The 19339-nt window shown below is 40.1% G+C and overlaps 1 protein-coding gene across 2 annotated transcripts in view; it reads right to left on the minus strand.

Moving 5' to 3' along the window:
* htr4 (5-hydroxytryptamine receptor 4) overlaps positions 1 to 19339 on the minus strand; it is a 110761-nt gene that overhangs the window by 38092 nt on the left and 53330 nt on the right. For both annotated transcript variants that reach the window (XM_026357038.1, XM_026357036.1), the window contains exons 3-4: positions 16962 to 17075; positions 11347 to 11547 (exon numbers count right to left, since the gene is read on the minus strand). In XM_026357038.1, the coding sequence (XP_026212823.1) occupies positions 11347 to 11547; positions 16962 to 17075 (315 nt within the window). The remainder of the gene's footprint in view (positions 1 to 11346; positions 11548 to 16961; positions 17076 to 19339) is intronic.

The raw sequence follows: 19339 nt of genomic DNA on the forward strand, positions 1-19339 counted from the left end.
CTCTAAGAAGAAATGGTCTTTAGTGTAAAAGAACTTGACTGGTCTGTGCAAATCTCCAACTTTATCCCCATACAAAAGCTTTGGGATCAAGTGGAACAACACCGACTGTGAGCCAGCGTTTATCACCGAACACCAGCGTCAGACCTCACAAACGCCTGAATGGAAACCAGAAGAATGGAGGCTTATTAAAACAGAAGATTATTGCTCGTGGTTTTGAAATGACAAGTTCAACAAACAACTGTGGGTAAAATGTTTGTGTGTAAATAGCGGTCTGGTCATGTACGTAAGATTTTCTAAGTATTCTTTTAAAAAACATTATAAAAAGCATAAGTTTAACTCTTCCACTCACCCTGACCTCGATCCGCCGCTCCTACTGTCAAATATCTCATCACTTTACCTTCTTCTTCACCCCTTTAATGTTATTTGTTCTTTACATGCATTATGTTACACATTTCCTCTTTTAGATGCCAAATGATGCATGAAACAAATGATAATAACTCAATACTTGATTGCTATGTAACTGTAACTCTGTGTGTGTTATCAGACACTACAGCACAAATTCCCAGCATGCAGTCAAGTAGTGATATCACTGAGACGACACTGGCGCTAAATGGAATGAATGGACTCACACAGATGATAGAGAAATGCTGCGAATGAGCCCACGGAGAAAGAGAAGGACTGAAAGATACGAAGCATGACGAGAGAAAGAGAGGATACACAAGAGAAAGAAAAACAGGAAGAGAGAAAGTGAATGGACGTGGAAGAAAGAGGAAATAGCAGGAAGAAAAAATAGAGCAGGACAGAAAATGTAAAGAAGATGAGGAGCAACTAACCCGTTTAAAAAAGCTCATAACAGATTCTGGATTTGTTGCTGCAACAAATCCTCCACATGTGCAGTTTCACCTGGTCGTGACTCTGTCTGTGTCTGTGTGTGGACGCTGGCCAGAGTTCAGACCTGTTCTAGTGTGATAGGAAACAGATGAAGCCAACCAACCAAGTCACTCAGACCCTCTAACCCTGTGTGTTTACGAGTGTGTGTGTGTGTGTTTACCACTGTGCCATGTTACAGATGTTCCACCATTTACATGTGTATCCATGTCAGGCTTCAGTGGTGTTTATGGATGTTAAAGAATTATCACGGATCACAATGAATAATCTATTTGATACAAGTGTATATTTACTGATATTTACTGGAGAATACTGTACAACATGTAAAGTATTAGTCCAAGACCTCTGTGAGTGGACTGTGAGAGCTGGTGGAGAGTAAATCAGAAATACAAGAAGAGGGAACATTAGTGGACACAAACATGACTCCAGCCGACGGCTACTGTTGCCCTGTGTCTGCTCGATGTGCACCGTAGCCGTAATTATCAATAATATAGTTCATTGGTTGATTAATGTAGTTAATAAGTGTCTAACTTTGAAATTCATCTTGTCCATGGTGGCTGCATTTTCACATTTTACAACCTAATCCTCAGAAGGTCGAGTGAACTCTGCTCTGCTGCAGCAGTATTAAACCGTAATCCATTTATCCCATCATCAGTCACTGTACACATACAGTAGCTGCCTCCTCTGCTATGATCCTACTCCATTACCTATTTGCGGTGCATGGCATTTCAAAGTCATCAGTAATTTGGAGTGGCTGTGTGTATACAGTGTGTGGTCTGCATGTGCTGTGACATTAAAAAAGGTCAAGAGACCCTTTTCTACTTGAATTCCCAAAATAGTTGTGTTGAAAGGTTGCAGATTGATTCTTTAAGTGTGGATGTGGAGGTCTGACTGACACAACCCCCAGTCTCACTTGTATTGTGTCCATGTCTTTAAGCACAAAAGACACATGTACAAAAGCCCAGTATGTGTGCACACTCCCAGACGCTGAGACACATACAGAGAACAGATACTATCCATAGCTGTATAGGCACACACACACTTCCACAACCATTAACCTGGGTAAGATTAGAAACAGATGTAGCGCGGTTGGATGGCAGCGTGTCCTGACCATGAGCACTTTAAATGGTCCCTGTTTCTTTTTGATCTACAAAACGTTTCTCTGGCAAATTTATTCAGACATTATTTACACAGGAGCTGGTTTCTGAGAACAAGCTGCAGGATTCCACGTCCACATGCTGCTGTGGGACGTGTCCCTCAAACATGAACTAAGGCTTTTGACAGAGGGTGGAGGTTATAGACCCTTAAGTCTCAGCACTTCACCACATTTCTCCACTTCAGATAGATAAAATATAAAAACTATTTTAACAGAGGGAGAGTTTCTTATTATTTATTATTTTCTATTATTTAAAACTAAGTTCTTCAGATTTTCTTTCAGGAGTTTTGCATCACTAAGACTTTTCTTCTATATTAAATTGATGTTTTGATGAATCTCTCATGAATAAATGTTCTTTGTTTTGATGCTTCTCAAGCGAAGGCGCTGTTGGGTTTTTGGGATTCAGTGACACCAGCTGATGGGACTGATTTCATTCACCTGGAAGCTGCTGAATGTGATTAATTACCTGCTAACACTGAATGGATTCACCACGCTGGGTCTCAGTGTCAAGAATTATGAATCACGGCCTCAGCCACAAGAAACCGGGTCAACATTACATCTTTGTTGACCCATGAAAAGCTATTTAACGCCTGCTCCACTGCTTTCACTGGAAGTTAATTATTATTGATAGGTTTAGATATTTCTGGTGCCAAGGGACGCTAGAGGATAATTTGCAAGCTTTGTGTCATGCAAGATAAAGTCTCCTGTGACTGACACTGAATTAATGCGAGGCCAGCGTCCATGATGTTAGAAGTTGTGTAAAGAGCCTTTGCTTTGTTAAGGAGGTCTCAGCTCAGTTTGTCCTTTAAGTGGAATTCTTTCCACTTTTTCCTGTGTTAATACGATTGTGTTGCTGTTTTCAACCTGTTGCATTTTTTCTACATCTTTCTGCAGTGTGTTTACTTCTTGAGCTGCCGACTGGGCAAAGGACCGTCCTTTTCATTATGGCCTAATTTCATTCCACGTTGACCTGTCTCCACTTTCTCTGCCCTTTCTTTGCTCTTTCCAAAATGACTCAACACAAAGTAAAGTCTGAAGGGTATTCAACCTTCACGACACATTATACGTTCCAAATATTAATGCACCTGAGTTTCTACTGCTACTGTGCACTGATAATAATAATGTGCAATGATCTAATTTTCTGTAATTGACAACAGGAAGTACAGTATATCCCAATCAAAATCTGTAATAATATGGAATGATTCAAATTTCTTACTATAACAATATTCTATATCTCTCTATTTGTGAGTTTTCCTATTTTCTCATTGATTTCATTTCCGCCTTGGTTTTATTGTGTGTCTAAGTTAAAATGCCTCTGTGTAAGTTGGTTGATTCACTGAACGCCTTTGTGTTTGAGCATCCTCGATGTGGTGTGTCTCGTATGATTGGTCTTTATTCATTTCCATTCAGCTCTTTTAAGCGTCTTCCAGTGTGAATGAGAAGCTTTATCCTGCAGCTGTTCTCTTATTTTCTATGTTCTTCTCTATTTCCCCTTCTTTTGTCTTGGTATCCCTCTCTTTTCTTTCTCTGTCACGTTTCCTATCAAAGCAGGATACACTGGAGGCAATAGATGCATTTTTTCCCCCTCAAAAACACACAACAAGCTTTTTCACTTCTTCCAGTTTTTGTTTGTTTCAGCAGCCACAGTGACGTCGAACCTGCTTCAAGGTGAAAGAACCAAACCTCTGTGTGCAGTCAATAGTTGTGTTGAGGAGAAAGCAACAAGAAGCTTCGACTGAGAAACAGCAGCAGTTGCAGATTGTCCCAGAAGACATAACCAAAAGGCTTAATTCCATATACTGTCTCTGCATTGGTCTCAAGGGTCTGGTGTTGTGCATGCTTCCTGAATGTCACACTGTTACGACTTACTGCAACACAGCAGAGTTGTTAGTATCACCTAAACTGACAGCTGATTTGAAACCTTAGTGACCAACGAAATTCTGAATCCAGTGTGTCTGCTGCTATGACTCATGATTACAAATCAGGCAATCAAGCATAAACACATTCACAGCAGAAATCTCTACATTTGATGCACAGAAGTGTCAGCGGTGTAGCCAGAGTTCAATTATTATGTTTCTGCATTTTCAGGAGAGATGGATGATGTGACTACTGCAAATCACAGGCTTCTACTTATACACCAGGTTTCTTTTTCTTATATTCACTTGCAGCACTCATCATGTATTCATTGTGCAAAATGATATGCTTCAAATCACAATGTGTAGTCTGACATAGACAGTGATTTTATTAGATCCATCTCAGACAGTGTGATATGCATTAAAAATCTACATTGTAGTTTTCTGTAGTTGCACCAGTCTGAAGGTGCTTTAAATGTCCAAAAAGAGGCTCACTGTGGGAATTCTGTGGTGGTCTTCTTGGTAATGCACCACTGTCCACATCAAACAGTCTAAATTAGTCGAGTCCAAGTGCTGTGACAGTAATATTAGCAATAATTTAATAGTAATAGTCATAAAGATTATTTTAATTATTTAGTGACTCAACCATTAGTCATGAGGTCGCAGCTCCTCCTTAGCTCACTCCCATGTCTGGATGTAAAAAAAAAACCTAAGTGGCTTTACCAAAAATAGAAACGTAATATAATAGGAAACATCATCAGGAACATCACGCCATGATGTCCAAATGCCCCCAACAAGCTGTGATACTGAAGCAACAAGCAACTGAACATGAAAATAAGATAAATAAATGAAGCAATGTGTGTTAATGAGGCCAATTTTGGCAGACAGAAGATTCTGGCTGAATTTTCTTAACAGTCGACGAAGCAGAAATGATTAAAAATCCTCATGCTGCTACTCGCTGAAGGAAAAACATGGCTGCCACCACCACAAACATGACCAGTGTTGGGTGCCCCACTACAAGCTGTCAAACATATTTTTCCCTCCACGATGTCTACGGCACGCTGTGTTTCTGTAACGCTCTGTCAGCAGCTCAACGGAGCATTTGTTATTGAGTCTGGAAATAGTTTCTACATATGGAATTCAGTGACAGTGTTTGACTGAAGTGACGTATGTGCAGGTTTTCACATGCAATTAAAGAAGAGCTACAAATGTGTTTTCTTCCAAAGTCAGTTATTATTTCTGTGTTGATTTTCTTTCTGTTCCTGTGCTGTGCAGACAGATATTTCCTGTCACAATATATTAAGAAAACGTGTTTAAGCAAAGATAAACGTGTTTAAAGTGGTTATTCTATCATCCTTTAATGCACAAAGTTTGTTTTGTAAGAGTAGCTGAGTCTGTTTGGTGCCAAAAGGCAACCTGGCAGCTTCCCACCATCCAATTATCCAGTTAGTGGTGCTATTGATTGTTAGTAGTAAATAAATGAATATTAGTAGTGTAAAAACAACACTCTGTATGTGCCCTGCTTTTCATTAAAGAACGAGGCAGCCGGTTAGTAGTGAGGTGGCCTGAGAGAAGGGGTCCAGATAATCTGCTGTTAGGTCCTCTCGTTTCTTTTCCGAGCCCCTTTTTGTTTTGTTCTCTTGTGTTGTAACTTACTTTGCAGCTGTTAATCTTCTCTTTTCGGCTCTCAGCCCCTCACGATATGCACTGATCAGTAGAAGGCAACTTTCTCTTTTGTGCACGCGGACGTCTGTGCCTCTAATGTCGAAGAACAACTTCCTCTCAATAAAACTAAGCTAAAGTACTAAGTACTGCTGCAACAGCCTGTTTAAAGAGGCAAAATTCTACTTTGACACAAAGCTGTTTGCACCACCAGGATGATGCTGACCCCAAATCTCTCTACTGTATGTGTGGAAGTGACACTATTTCCCTCCTTGTATGATAAAGGTGCCATCACTACCCAAGCCACTTAACCCCTGTTGTTCCAATCAACCTGCTCAGTGACTCTAATTAGTGGGTTTTAGCCTCTGGGGCAGAACTGTTTTGCCAGCACGGGCAGATCTAAGACCAAACCACGGCCAAATTCGAGTCATAAACAGCATAAGAAGTTCTGCCTTGAGGGGTTCCTTCACTACAAATTACATCCAGTACTGTACTTTACATTTTTGCTGACTCTTTTAAATTCATGTTGTCGACCCCAACTTCCCCTGATAAACAGCTGGTGGCCGTGTGAGGTTCACTGCAGCCGTTAGATGTCGTCAAACAGTAAAACAGTACATAACCTATAAAGTCATATTTAACAGGAGGACAGTCTCTTTTTAAAATGTAAAATAGTACGACGTCCACTAACTATGCTACTGGGGGGTTAATGTCTGGTCTAAAAGTTGGTCGATGGTCAATAACACAGAGTTCAGCTAATCACACAGGTCAAATCCGTTTGTGCAGGACTGCACAGTTCTTCTCTCTCTCTTCTGTTGATCCATAATTCTTTGTGTGTATTACTGTGATAACGTGTATCTGTCTTCAGCAGATGAACTCCTAAACAAAGAGGAAGTTTTGGTTCCAAGTGATGGTAATGAAGTGGGATTACCAACAAGTCTAGTGTAGAATGTGCCAAGACCTGTTTTAATCCATTTGTGCTGTTCTGAAGTGTGTGTGTGTTGTTATATCCTGCACAACTCACACACACACACACACAGAAACAGTTAATCTGGGCTTTGCACCACATGTGGTCTTCGGACTCGTTACATTCTGCTGCAGCTGAGTGACAGTTTCATTAATTCTTAGACTCATCTTGTAGTTCTACGTACAGACAAACTTTCATGTGTTCTGTCCGTCACTTTTAATACAACCACAAACATGATGGATTCTCTAACGGCCTGACAACCTGTAATTACAGCTCGATGGTTTACAAGCTACTCAAGTCCTGAGAGTAAAGCATTCAGTCGACGTCAGGGATGCTGATACTGCTGGTCTACTTAACTACCCTTGGAGTTATAATAATGACCTTCTATTATAGCTTAGCACTTTTTATTAGAGCAGCTGCCATAATTTATTAGTTTTCATCTACAACTAGAGTAACTGTCATCATCATCATTTTAAATTACTTTAAAGGCAAATAATTATACAAATTATAGGTTATATCAGTGATAAATGCCACTTTATTTTATTTTAATATATATTTATAGAACATCACAATAAAACAAATGCTGGTTTAGGAAATAGAATAAAACAAAACATAAAGAAGGTACAGAATTGTTTGGCAGTGAGTAGCAATAAAACTGAATATAAATTACACAAAACTGTCAGATGACAGAATATTTTTACATAATCAGACCAGTAAAGTGATAAAAGCACAAAAACTTAAATATCTAAATTTTCTTTTGAGCACCAGCGAAAGCAGCAGGGATTTTAAAAAAGGAAGCAAAAAACTTCCCCACTAGCAAGAAGCAAAGCAGGAGGACGATGTCGTCTGCGACAGTTGTGTTCTGATGCATTGGGGACAAAGGAAACCTGGGGGTAACGAGGGGTGATTGCCTCAATATACTCTGAACTGGTAATGGAAGTTGTGCTGTTCCAGGATGTGGAGGCAGCTGTAAAGCAGAGTACAAAGCTTCTCCAGGCACATAATTAAATGAAGAAACCATTTCCTTCCTCACTGTTACCAAGCTCTGCATCTTTGATTTGTCTAATGAAGGATGAAGGATGAAGGACGCTGTTGTGTTTGTGGCCTCATTATTATCTGCATCAAATACACATGTGCATCGATACGTCAGGTAAATCTTTACTATATCATATAAAACTCCGAACCCCAGTTTGTCTCCAGCTGTTGGGTGGGTGTAGGATTCTATGATCACTATCTATCATGTTTTTTGTCACAGAACGACCACACAAACCTTTCAGCCAGTCGCCGTTTGTTCACAGAATCACAGGCTCTAAACACTCTCAGGGGGAAAAGGTCAAATGTGAGTTTGCATCTGTTGTCACAGTTCTTATGTCTCATACCACTTCTCAAATCACCAACCAGACATCTTCAGACTTTCACTGATCCATCTGCACACCTGTGCTTCATTCCCCTGTTATATCTGCTTCACTGTTTGCCAGTTTGTGTAGTGTGTGTCCACAACTGTTGTGGTTTTTGGGACTTTACATTGTCTGGAATTGGAAATCACCAGTTGTCAGCCTGCCTGTCTGTGGCTGACAACCACCTGTTTCTTGACACCGACCTCTTCCATTGAGGCAGTTTAACACAGTTTGATGTCATCTCTCTGGTGAAAACCAGATGAAAACATGAGACCAAGTGAAGAAACAGGCCAAGACAGGTGGTAACTGAAAAATCAACATTAACCAAAAATGCAGGTGTCGCTCAACACTGCAGCTATGAAAGCTTCACAGACAATCAGGCTTAGATAGGCAGCAAACAGGCTGCAATATACAGGGTACTCTGTGGATAATTAGAGTAGCATGTGAATCAGAGGGCAAAGGGGGAGAAACAGTGCATGTTGTTGCTACACTGAACAGTGGACCTGTGGAGATTCTGGGCAAATCAGAAGACAAATAACATGATGATGATACCAAATGATCAAATTTCCATAAGGTTAGCAAAGAGATGACAGCCAACCAGGTGTCAGTGTGGCTCGTGCTGTGGTCAGAGGACCGAAGGTAAACGGAGTCTTGTCCTTATGGCTGCAGACTCAAGAATCAAATTATCAGCATTCAGGGTAGTTTAGGGCCAAAAGTGATAAAATCCTGGTGCATCCCAAGACCGACCTGAGGGTATCAGCTATTTCTTCACACAATGCTGAAAAACCTCAAAGGTTTTCACTCAAGGTAAAACCTCTGGGGTCTCGTTCATTACCTGTTTTGTCATTTGTACAGTAGATATTATGTAGAGTTGCCAAATACGATACAGCTGATAATACACAAAACACTGGATCTCATCTAAAATATGTAAACAATTAACAGCTTAATGTATAAAGCATAAACTGTATATAGCACTGAGCAGCACACCTCTTCTCACACTGAACTGTTGTATAATTGAGAAAGGAAAACAATAACTTGCTGACAAATAGGAAACTAAATTCTCAGTAATAATGATATAAATTTCTACTTCACAGAGTCTGGAAGTAAAAGCTTTATGACGTTCTCCTGAACTGTTCACTACGTTTATGTCCACTGCTCTACAGAAATTTGTCAGGGGCAGTAAGGGCCAGTTTGTGTTTTCTTTTCCTGCTGTGTTGAAATTAATTCCATCAGTCTGGCTGCAAAAGCAATAAAAATAATTTATCCAGTCTGTATCCTCACAAAATCCATGCTATCAGTCTGGAAGTTCTCTCACTGAAGTTAATATCTAAGCCATCAAAACGAAGGACGTTGCTTAAATCACCTAGCGTCGTGTTGCACTTTCCCCGTGTTCACCCTTTCAACAGATTCACAGATTAATGTGTCAGCCATGACCTGATTTTATGAGGGTGTAAGACAGATAAGGGTAATAAGTTTGTACAGTAAGTGTTCATAAATCTCTCTTAAGAAAATGATGAATTGAGTTTGTTTAAAATATTTTCTACCTTCTTAAAAGATCAACGATAGGAAAACACGTCCACAGTATGAACTAACATGAGCTGTGACATACTGTACATTTGGACCATTAACCTGGAATAACCCATCAGCGCTGCAGCTCCATAATAAATCACATTCAGTCGAGGTGCCACATATAAAACAGTTCCCATGTATGTCAAGGACTCACACTTATCCAGAGTAATGTTGCTTTGGAACTGTATTTCATGTCATGCACTGCAGTGGTGTGATTCTGTTGACCTAAATCCAGTATAAACAGAGCGTCTGAAATTCCTGTGAAATCCGTCCTGAACATCTAGACAAAGAGTTAAAGATTATACTCGTCACTCGCTTCACTTCCTGTTTTTATTATAAAATATTTTGAATATTTTTCTTACATGTCCTTATGTGGCCGTTCTGTCAGTCAGATGTACTGGAGACCAAAACAAGAGGACAACCTACAATTTCCTAAATATCAAGATCCCTGCTTAGTCCTATTTGAAAGTATCTGAACAAAAGTAAAACTGCAGTATTTTAAGTATATTCCAGTAGTTAGATATAATCTGAAGCACAGTAACAAGAATGCTGGTCGCCCACGATGGACAAGAGAGGACAGCATGATCAGGAGAATGTCAACGGGCGATCGGTTCAACACTGCAGCTGGAAGTGCTGAGCAGGGTAAGGACGTGTCTCATCGTACAGTGAACATCTAAGAGCATTTGGACTGAGCGTCCACTCTGCAGTGACCAAACGTCTCATTAGCAGAAAGAATCACAGGGCTGGACGAACCTCTGCTGAGGAGCATGTTGTGATTGGTCCAAAGTTCATTTTAGTGATGAAAGCAAGTTGAATTTATTTGAGTCAGATGGGAAATAATGTGTTTGTCATCGAACTGGGGAAAGACTAAACTGAAAGTGTGTAAGAAGTCAGTGGAGGAGGAAGTGTCGTGGTTTGGAGGATGTTTTCTGCAGCAGGAGTTGGACCTCGCATACAGCAACATGACAGAGTGCAAAAGTTTATCAGAACCTTCTTCAACAAAGTGCAGTTCCCTCCCTGCATCCGCGCTCGATCAGCCAAGACAGGTAAAGCAGTACTTTAAAGTGAAAACATGACCAGCCCAGAGTCCTGATCCAAACCCAATAGAAGACCTCTGGTAAATCCTTGGACCTGTACACTTTCTACTAACTGCTGACTGTTGTGACCTTCAGAATATTTGTTGTAATGTGTTGTAGTGTGTTGTTGCTTTTTTGTTGAAGTGCTGGTTATTTTTATAAAACACTGTTCTAGTAGAACGGAACAAATGAAGATGACTTATTATTATTTATGAAAAAAATCAAGTGTTCATTAATTGTTCTCTCATTTTGCTCTCCGGTGTACACGCTGGTGATTTTAGGCTGTTTAGAGACATGATTTATGTTGTTAAATAGGAACAGAGATATTTGTGTAAGAGTATTTTTCTTGAATTACAGCTGTTGTCTGTCATTAAAACTTTATAAGCACTGACCTGGGAAGACTGAGACATCTCACTACACAAACCAAAGCACAGATTTAGATCCACTGAATGATCAGAGGCCACACACACACACACAGACACACACACACACACACACAGTCAACATAGCATATTGCCCACATAAATCCAAGCCTCTCTGCTTTGCAGTGCAATGAAAGAGATGCAGTATTTCAGATGAGGTGCTAGTGAGGACCTGAGGGCCACTATTACACACTAGCAGCCATTTTACACATAATACAGAGAAACCTTCAGTCTTCACACAGGTCGCACACCAAGCAACAACTGTGGAAAATAAATCTGTGCAACAATCCAACGTAAGTTCAATAAAGTATTCATTATTATTATTATCATTAAATGCACCCACCACCTGAGCATCTTACCTGTCTAGGGCGATGCAGCACAGGTGCAGTATGGACGCTGTGGTCAGCAAGACATCCAGCGATGTCCGAACGAGGCAGAAGGTCTCCCCATAGATCCAGTGGTGGTGGACCAGCTCGATGGCACCGAACGGCATCACGAGCACCGATACGAGCAGGTCGGCAAACGCCAGAGACACGATGAAGTAGTTGGTCTTGATTTTCCTGATGTAGAGAAAGATCAGAGGAGAAAGATTTAACTGTTTTGGACAAAGAAAAAATCTGGATTAAAAGTTTAGTTTTAAAATTTAAATCACTTTGTCACAGATGTAAATCAAACAGAGAAATGAAAACGAAAAGACAGTTTTACTGCGGAGCAATAACAGCAGCACTGTAAGTGTTTTTGCAGTTTGTGTGTGTGTGGAGAGCTGGGGGTGGGGGTGGGGGTGGTTTGAGAGATGAATGAAAAGCAATTATAGATAAATCAACAAAACAGCTCATGAGAGGCCCTGTAATCACGAAACAACAGCAGCAGTTGTATTTTACATTAAACTGTTTCTGTGTGAATTGTGAAAAGTCAAATGAAGAAATGTCTTTATTTCTCCTCCAACACATGAACATAAACAAAGGCCTGGTTCACGTAGAAATGTCTTTTAGTTTAACGAGTAATGAAGAGCAATTGAATCACGTGTGGAATAAATAATGGGAACACAAAGAGTGTTTCAATGGTAAATGGCAGTGGGGGCACCTTCTCCCCAGTACGGCGGTGTTTCTGTGTGAAAGAGACTGAAGAGAAAGCAGAAGACCTACTGTAGGAATGCAAATATAAAAGTCATTCTTAAAGCTCCCCAACTGGTCCAACATGCTGAATCTGCTATAAAGCAGCTGACGGGGGTCCAACCGGTGCCAATGATGAAGGATAACCTGCTAAAACTAGGCCGACGGTTGACTGTTGGTCTGCTGTATCACAACCCTTAGTCATGTGGTGACATCCGTGTTCGCTCCATATGTAAGAAGACGGAGTGTTAGTTTAGTCATTTGTACCTTGGGGCTGTTACAACAAGGAAAAAAGAGGAAACATCCATTTTCTCTTTCACTAAAGTTAGAACAATCAAAAAGTAATCAAACACTCAACTCTACAATCAGAGAGAGAGAAGGAGATTACGGTGGATCATTCTGTAAAAAGGTAACACACACGGATATTTAAAGAGACTCAAGGACCAAATCCATCTGACTTCTGTGACTAACAGCCTGCAGAGTCTTTATCCCTGTACCAGTGATGAAAGCGGTTTTTCTTTATCTGAGCAACACAGCTTTCACAGGTGAAAGTAGCTCCTACAAAATACTGCAGGCATAAAAATGACAAAGTTTACAATAAAATGGACCCGAGACGTATTTTACTTTCATTGTCTGCACTGAAAATGCAGCAGACTGAGAGCAATTCATTGAAAGCTGCGCCTGGAGCGAGACCTGGAAATGGAGCGCACCAGCAAGCAAGTGGCGACTGCACCTTGAGGCTGAAAAGGAAGCACAAGGAGCTGCCAACATGTGGGCCCCCCACCTGCAAGGACATCAAGGTTGGGTGGGCTCAGCAAAGCCAGGGACGGCGATGTGCCAATGCCTGGATTTGAAGACTGGTTCTAGACATTTAGAACTGTTCTTCTCTGGTGGAGTCGCCTAAGGGCGCTACAGTTCTGCTGGGAGGATCCTGAAGGGGTAACTGGGAGCAAAAGATACAGCAAGGGAAGCAGGAAAAGTGTTTTTGGGGCAACATATCCAGCCAACAGAACAACTTCACGACTTCGGCACAGATCTCTGATCTATATTGTTCCTGAAGGAGACGTCCAGAACATAATTTCTTTATCTTATTATGATTATTTGTATTGTATAGTGGAATTATCTTGTGTTGATTGCTGTAAAATCCTACTCATCAATATATAAATAAATACAAAATGTTTCTGTCACCTACACAAACACCGTGCTGTGAAAACACTCGATGTTTTGCTTTTGCAGTCTCACGTGCAGCTTTGTGTCTGACAAAGACCAGAACAGCATCAGAAAACCACCCAGCAGCTAAATCAAGGGCTCAGTATTTGTAACTTGTCAACCTGAGTTCAACATCCAGGCCGTCTGACAGCTGATAGTCGACTCACCAGTCAGTGTAAATATCAGATTAGAAAGAAATACTGCCAAGACTCCAGCATGTTAGTAGACTGAGGTTTACCAATCTCTCTGTGTCCTTATCAGGTTGGTGTGGGTTGATAAACCTTTGAATTCACAGACAAACCACCACAGCCAACCTGAGATTCTCCTCCTTCTCTGCACTGTGGACGGTCTTCAGTCTATAAATAGCCTCAGTAAAAGTGGATGACTGTGAGAGTTTTCTATGTAACTGTCACTAAACCAAACAGCGCTTTAAAATTGGATGTTCGTGCTGGAAGTGTCTGCTGCTGTGTGGGACACACACACACACACACACACACACACACACACACACACACACACACACACATTACTGTATACGCACAAACACACCAGACACAGAGACGTGTTGGTTGTAATTCACAGTAGTTTAGAAACCATTAACGTGGCCAGAGGATGTGGCATTGTGTTTACTTTGCATGATAGATTGTGTTTAGCTTAAAAGTGCTAAATTAAATACACTTTATTCCAAGGATTTACAGACACACACTCGGTGTCTGCCGGGCGATATGAAGGGGAGCAGAGGAGGTGAAGTAAGTCGGACAGAAAGAGACGTCGCAGTAAATATTATATGTTTAAATTACATATACAGACACATAAGGAAGGAAATTAAAAACTCCTTTTACTATAAATTGGGTGGTAGTAGTACTGTATGTACTGTAATAGCAGAAGTACTATAACAAGAAAAAGTCAATCTAAATACTGTGATCACAGCTTTAACCATGACAGTACAGATTAAAACTATGGAAATCTGAAGGCAGTTCATGCTTCTCTTTGGGTTCTTGGGCTTAATGAATCTTTGTCCTTTCAGCTGCTGAGATTTCACAACCAAAACATGTAAACCAAATGACCCGAGGGAGGTATGAACAAAACTACTCCACTGTTAATAGAAGCCATTAAGTTGGCAGTTTTGATTTTGTAAAACATCGCCTGAGGCAGTGAATGCCTTTTTGCTGTAATGGGAATGCTAATGCAAACCTTTTTAAATCCTTTCAAGCCACAATAAGTGGATGTTTACCTTTATAGTGTCTACCGAATTATTCAGATCTAATATATTTTTGTGTAGAAAGAAATGGTGTAATCTTGTGATATGTTCAGATCCAAAGGGGTAAAGTGTCCGTCTGCAGTATGTACCATAACCCCGATGTTCACGCTGTAAGAAAACTGCAAATATAAAGATGTTATATGATTTAAGTGAGTTTTTCTGCTGATGATACAAATATAAAACCTGTTACATAAATATGAGACAGTAAAAAAGAAACTGTGGAAGATCAGTCACTATTTGTCGTGATTATTATAAGAAACCACAGTATCTGCTATGAGCATTAATTCATATCAGCATGACTCCTTATAGAAGCTGTTTTTCCACCTGTACAGTATCACTGCTTTCTTTATAATGGACTTTACATTGCTTTAAATTTACTTAATTTCTTTTTTTTTTCTAAAAAGCCATTTTCTTGTAAATTCTTGCGTTTTAGTGATGTAACTGCACATCACATAACTGCACATCACATTTTTTTAACCAAGACAGCCGACAGAAAGCGAGAAAGTATGAGAACAGCAGGAACATCTTTTTATTGTAGAAAACCCTTTAACATAAGGTAACACTGAACACAACACACAACTTTGATAAACCATATTTCAGCTTCAGTTCATATTATTGCTACAACTTTGATGTTGAAAATAATAATATTTAAAATAATTTCTGTCGAACAGCTGCCAGAAAAAAGGGTCCAGCCAATACTAGTAACAGTGACAGAGGAGCTGAGGATGCTGATACATACTAAGTGTGATCAGGGGTGTCCAATCCCAGGATTGGATACCCCTGATCTAGATGTTACTTTACATTATCACATTTTTGGATCTTACTGTAGAACTGGAAACATCCAAGTTCTACTGTGATCCACTTTTCTAACCTGTGTTTCCTACTTCAATCAGATTTCATTTAGATTTAATGAACTGAGTACATTTCTATAAAGATACAATATCACTGAGTACTTAGAGAATCCTAGAATCCTTAAAACGTTTGTTAAACTGCTTTAAAACCCAATATACGATGATTGAAAGCTCAAATGAATGATACTTCCTAAAAAATGTATTTTGAAATAATGAATAATAATAATAAAAATAAAAATTTTTTCATGCCTTTGGGAGAATAAAAACACATCCTGACTCATGTTATCATAATTCATGCATGAAGAGGCTAGGCTAGGCTACAGTAAACCTCTCTCTAGGGACAAATACTGAAACAGGAAACAAATGAAACAGTCGTGATACCAAAAGTATGGAGTGATCAACTAAAGTACATTCAAAATGCAGCTAATGTTACACTGACGGGCTGATTTTGTAAGTAATAAACTCACTGAGAAGGTGTGTGTTTGACAACCTGTGTGCCGGTGTTGTGTGTGTTTCTTCTTTGTATTAAGCACCTGACTTCATGCAAACTGGGAATAAAGACAGAATGTCTTTGTGTATTTCCCAGTGGACGGTACAAGACAACGAGGTGGGCAGAAACAAAGACGACAAAAGGGAGGAAGAGAATGAAAAGGTGAAGAGGACGAGAAGTAGATTGAACCATGGCAGTGACAGCAGCTCCCATGTGACCAGCCGTCCTCACTGTGATCTGTCTGTTTGTGCTGCAGCGTCTCTCTGCAGACAGATCACGCTTTGTCCTGTGCGAACTATAACTTCACTTCACTGTCACAGTGCGGAACGGTTACTTACTCTTAGTCTGAAGTCATTCTGATGATCCGGTTAATGCCACACTTCTCCTTCTATGATTCTCATCACTAATCATCAAGTGGTGTGAAAGTGAAAAGCAGACACCGTTTGTTTACAGTTTGCATCTGTAGTCCTTCAATTATTAACTAGCAAAAAGAGATGAGCGCCACCTGCTGGTCTGGAGAGTTACCTCCTCTGACGCAGGCACAAAACCAACCAGCAGGATGTGCCGCTCGGTTGTTGTTTGTAGGCTTTGTGATGTGTTCAAGTGTCTTAGTTTAGCTAGTTTTAACCAAGACAGCCGACATCGCTGCTAGAGTTTTGCTGTACATTGCTAAAACACTGATGTATTCATAGATCAGCTTGTTGCTGAACTCTGAATTAAAATGTTCTACTGCTATAACAACAAATAAACCAGTAAGTCAGTGTCATTACTAGGTGGACAGGCAGCTGGTTAGTGTAATGGTAAGAGCACTGTCCTCCATGCGGGAGACTGGTGTTCAAATCCCAGCTGCGGTCTACCTCCAGTACGGTTCATTGACAGGACCTCCTCTAGCTCACCCCCCCTTTGCCCTGTACCTTTTAAATCGCATCTGATAAATGACTAAATGTAAATATTAAGAGATATTTAGGAACATTGATTTAACGTATGAAGTGTGTTTGTTGGGAAAGCGATTATTAATTTACTGTATAAAAGAATAAAAGACTGTTCCCACCTGAGTTGTCTATCCTTGCAGACAGCCACCATGACCAGCAGGTTTCCCAGGATGCTCATCAGCATGACCAGAGACAGGAAGCAGATCAGAGCCATCCGCTTTGGCATGCTGTCACTATGGAAATGTCAAAGAGGCAGAACAACAGTAGAATCAGTCCAGATAGAAAGTAAAGTCTGAATCTAACAGTAAAACTAACCCATTCCTGCTAATTGTTTGACTCGACTTTACCATATTAATGGTGGTGGTGCTCAGACACCAGCAGCAAAACTTTTAATTACTAAGTTCTTCAACCAGAGAGACTTGGATTTTAATGTGACAAACACTTTGTGTCAAGTCTGAAATCTGATCTAACACCACAAGATTACTGCATAATCTCAGTGAGATGATGTAAACAAGTGCGGTTTGGTATCTTTGGTGATCTGAAGGCTGCTATAAAGAAATCATTCAGGTGCCAGTGAGAATTATGTGTATCACCTCCATCTGCAAGGTGCAATTTAAAATCAGCAGCTTCAGTGCCTGTGACATAATACCTTGTGTAATTTAAGGAACATGTTCTTTTAAGTAAATGTCAGTTTCCCTTAAAAAGTGGTGATTCAACCCACAACAAGTGCTTAAAGGGTTTAATATTTTATCACAGGAAGTGATATGTTTTCATTTGTAGTTGGAGAAGGAACTAGCTGTGTTGGCATGAGCTTGATGAGCATATGGTACAACACTAGACCACATTATATTTGAATCAGTGAAACAATTAAACACTGCGCTACTTTATCTTACTTTAAATTCTGAAGTGAAAACTCAGACACGTTCTGGATTCAAAAAATAAAGCAAACCTTGCAGATATCTTTATCTTCTATATAATTAAATAAGTGCCAAATGGCATTAAAGTCTTTCAGCATTCAAAGCTTCCACAACTGATCCTACAATTTGAAAAATGCAGGGTGCTTTAATTTTACGAACCTTCTGGTCCAGGTTGGTAAAATGTGAGAAAGCAAGATGTAAGGTGCTTATTCACACATGCACCTTTGAGAGCGTGATATATTTTATGGTATAAAACTGCAGATGTTGCATCTTCTGACCTTATTCAATACAAACAACCTTGGCACGGCTTCAACAAAGCATCTTAAGGTGCAGCAAAGTAGCCGGCATGAGTTATGAATCACAGCCCTCATAGTGAGTTGTGTTGTTTAAGAGGCCTCTGGAAATGATGTTTAATCTCAGACATGTTTGACATTGGCAGTGCACTACAGTAATCCTCCTGAGGTTTGCAGTCTGTAGCACTTGAAGGCCTGACAGGGAGGGAGGGGGGAACCAGCATCACCGTCTTTAAACAGCAGGAGGAAGAACGGCTTTTCCTTCTTCTTGTGTTTGTCCTGAACATAGCCAGATAATCATTTGTAGCTCGTGTCCAGTGTCCGTAACAGCCTCTATGATTCACTGTCGGAGTCAGGAGCTGTGCCTCGTCCCTGTCTGCCAAATTATTTTACTCTCACCATCTGAGGTTCAAAGGCGAAGTGATAGTGTGCAAAACGAGGCTTGTTCTTTGATCAGTCATGCCAACGCACTAATCAGATCAAAAGGGAACAGAAGCATCATTACCAAAAAAAAAAAAAAAAAACCACCACACTAATCTTCTTTCATCTTGAATTTGTCAGCTACACCAGCTGACCTTTCTCCCAAATGAGACACTGATGTGCACATAATTGTTGTGGCTACTACCTTTTAACACAGTGGTGTGCATGAAGGGCAGCACACAAATTTACTCTTTCATGCAAGGGCTGAGCCTCATTTCTGATTTGACGTCAGATACAAAAGCTTTTAAAATTTCAAATCATAATTAGCTTCTTGTCAGTCTCAGATTGTTAAGTTGCTTCCTAATTCTTTAGGAACAATCAAGATCAGTACCATCTCTCCAGTGTTTAAGATGCACCCGGCTCCAATCATATAACAATATGATTGTACAGGAGTCAGGTTAGGGTGTGTGAACACTGGCTGAAGTATCTACATGAAAAAGAGCTGTAAGATCGAAGTTGTCTGGATTTGAACTTCAACATTTTCACTTTGGAAAAAAAATCTATTTGTTATTTCTCAAACAATGTTTTGCAAAATTAAATGTGTTCAGATTGTGGCTAAAATACACTCACAAATAAGAAGTTAGAGGCAGCAGCACGTTTTACACTTTACTACAGTTTTCTTTTTGCACTAAACTCTTTCTGCATGTTCCCATTTGCTCTTCAAGCCTACATGTGATGTATCTGCAGAAACCCAGAGTGAAATAGAAAACTCTTGATATCGGATACACATGAACTTTGACCTGCAGCTAAGTTGAACGTCTGGTGGGCAATCAGTGAAGAGCAGCCTCATTTAGGATCTCAGAGATG

Source organism: Anabas testudineus, chromosome 10 (genome assembly GCF_900324465.2).
Source record: "Anabas testudineus chromosome 10, fAnaTes1.2, whole genome shotgun sequence".
NCBI classification, from domain to species: Eukaryota; Metazoa; Chordata; class Actinopteri; order Anabantiformes; family Anabantidae; genus Anabas; species Anabas testudineus.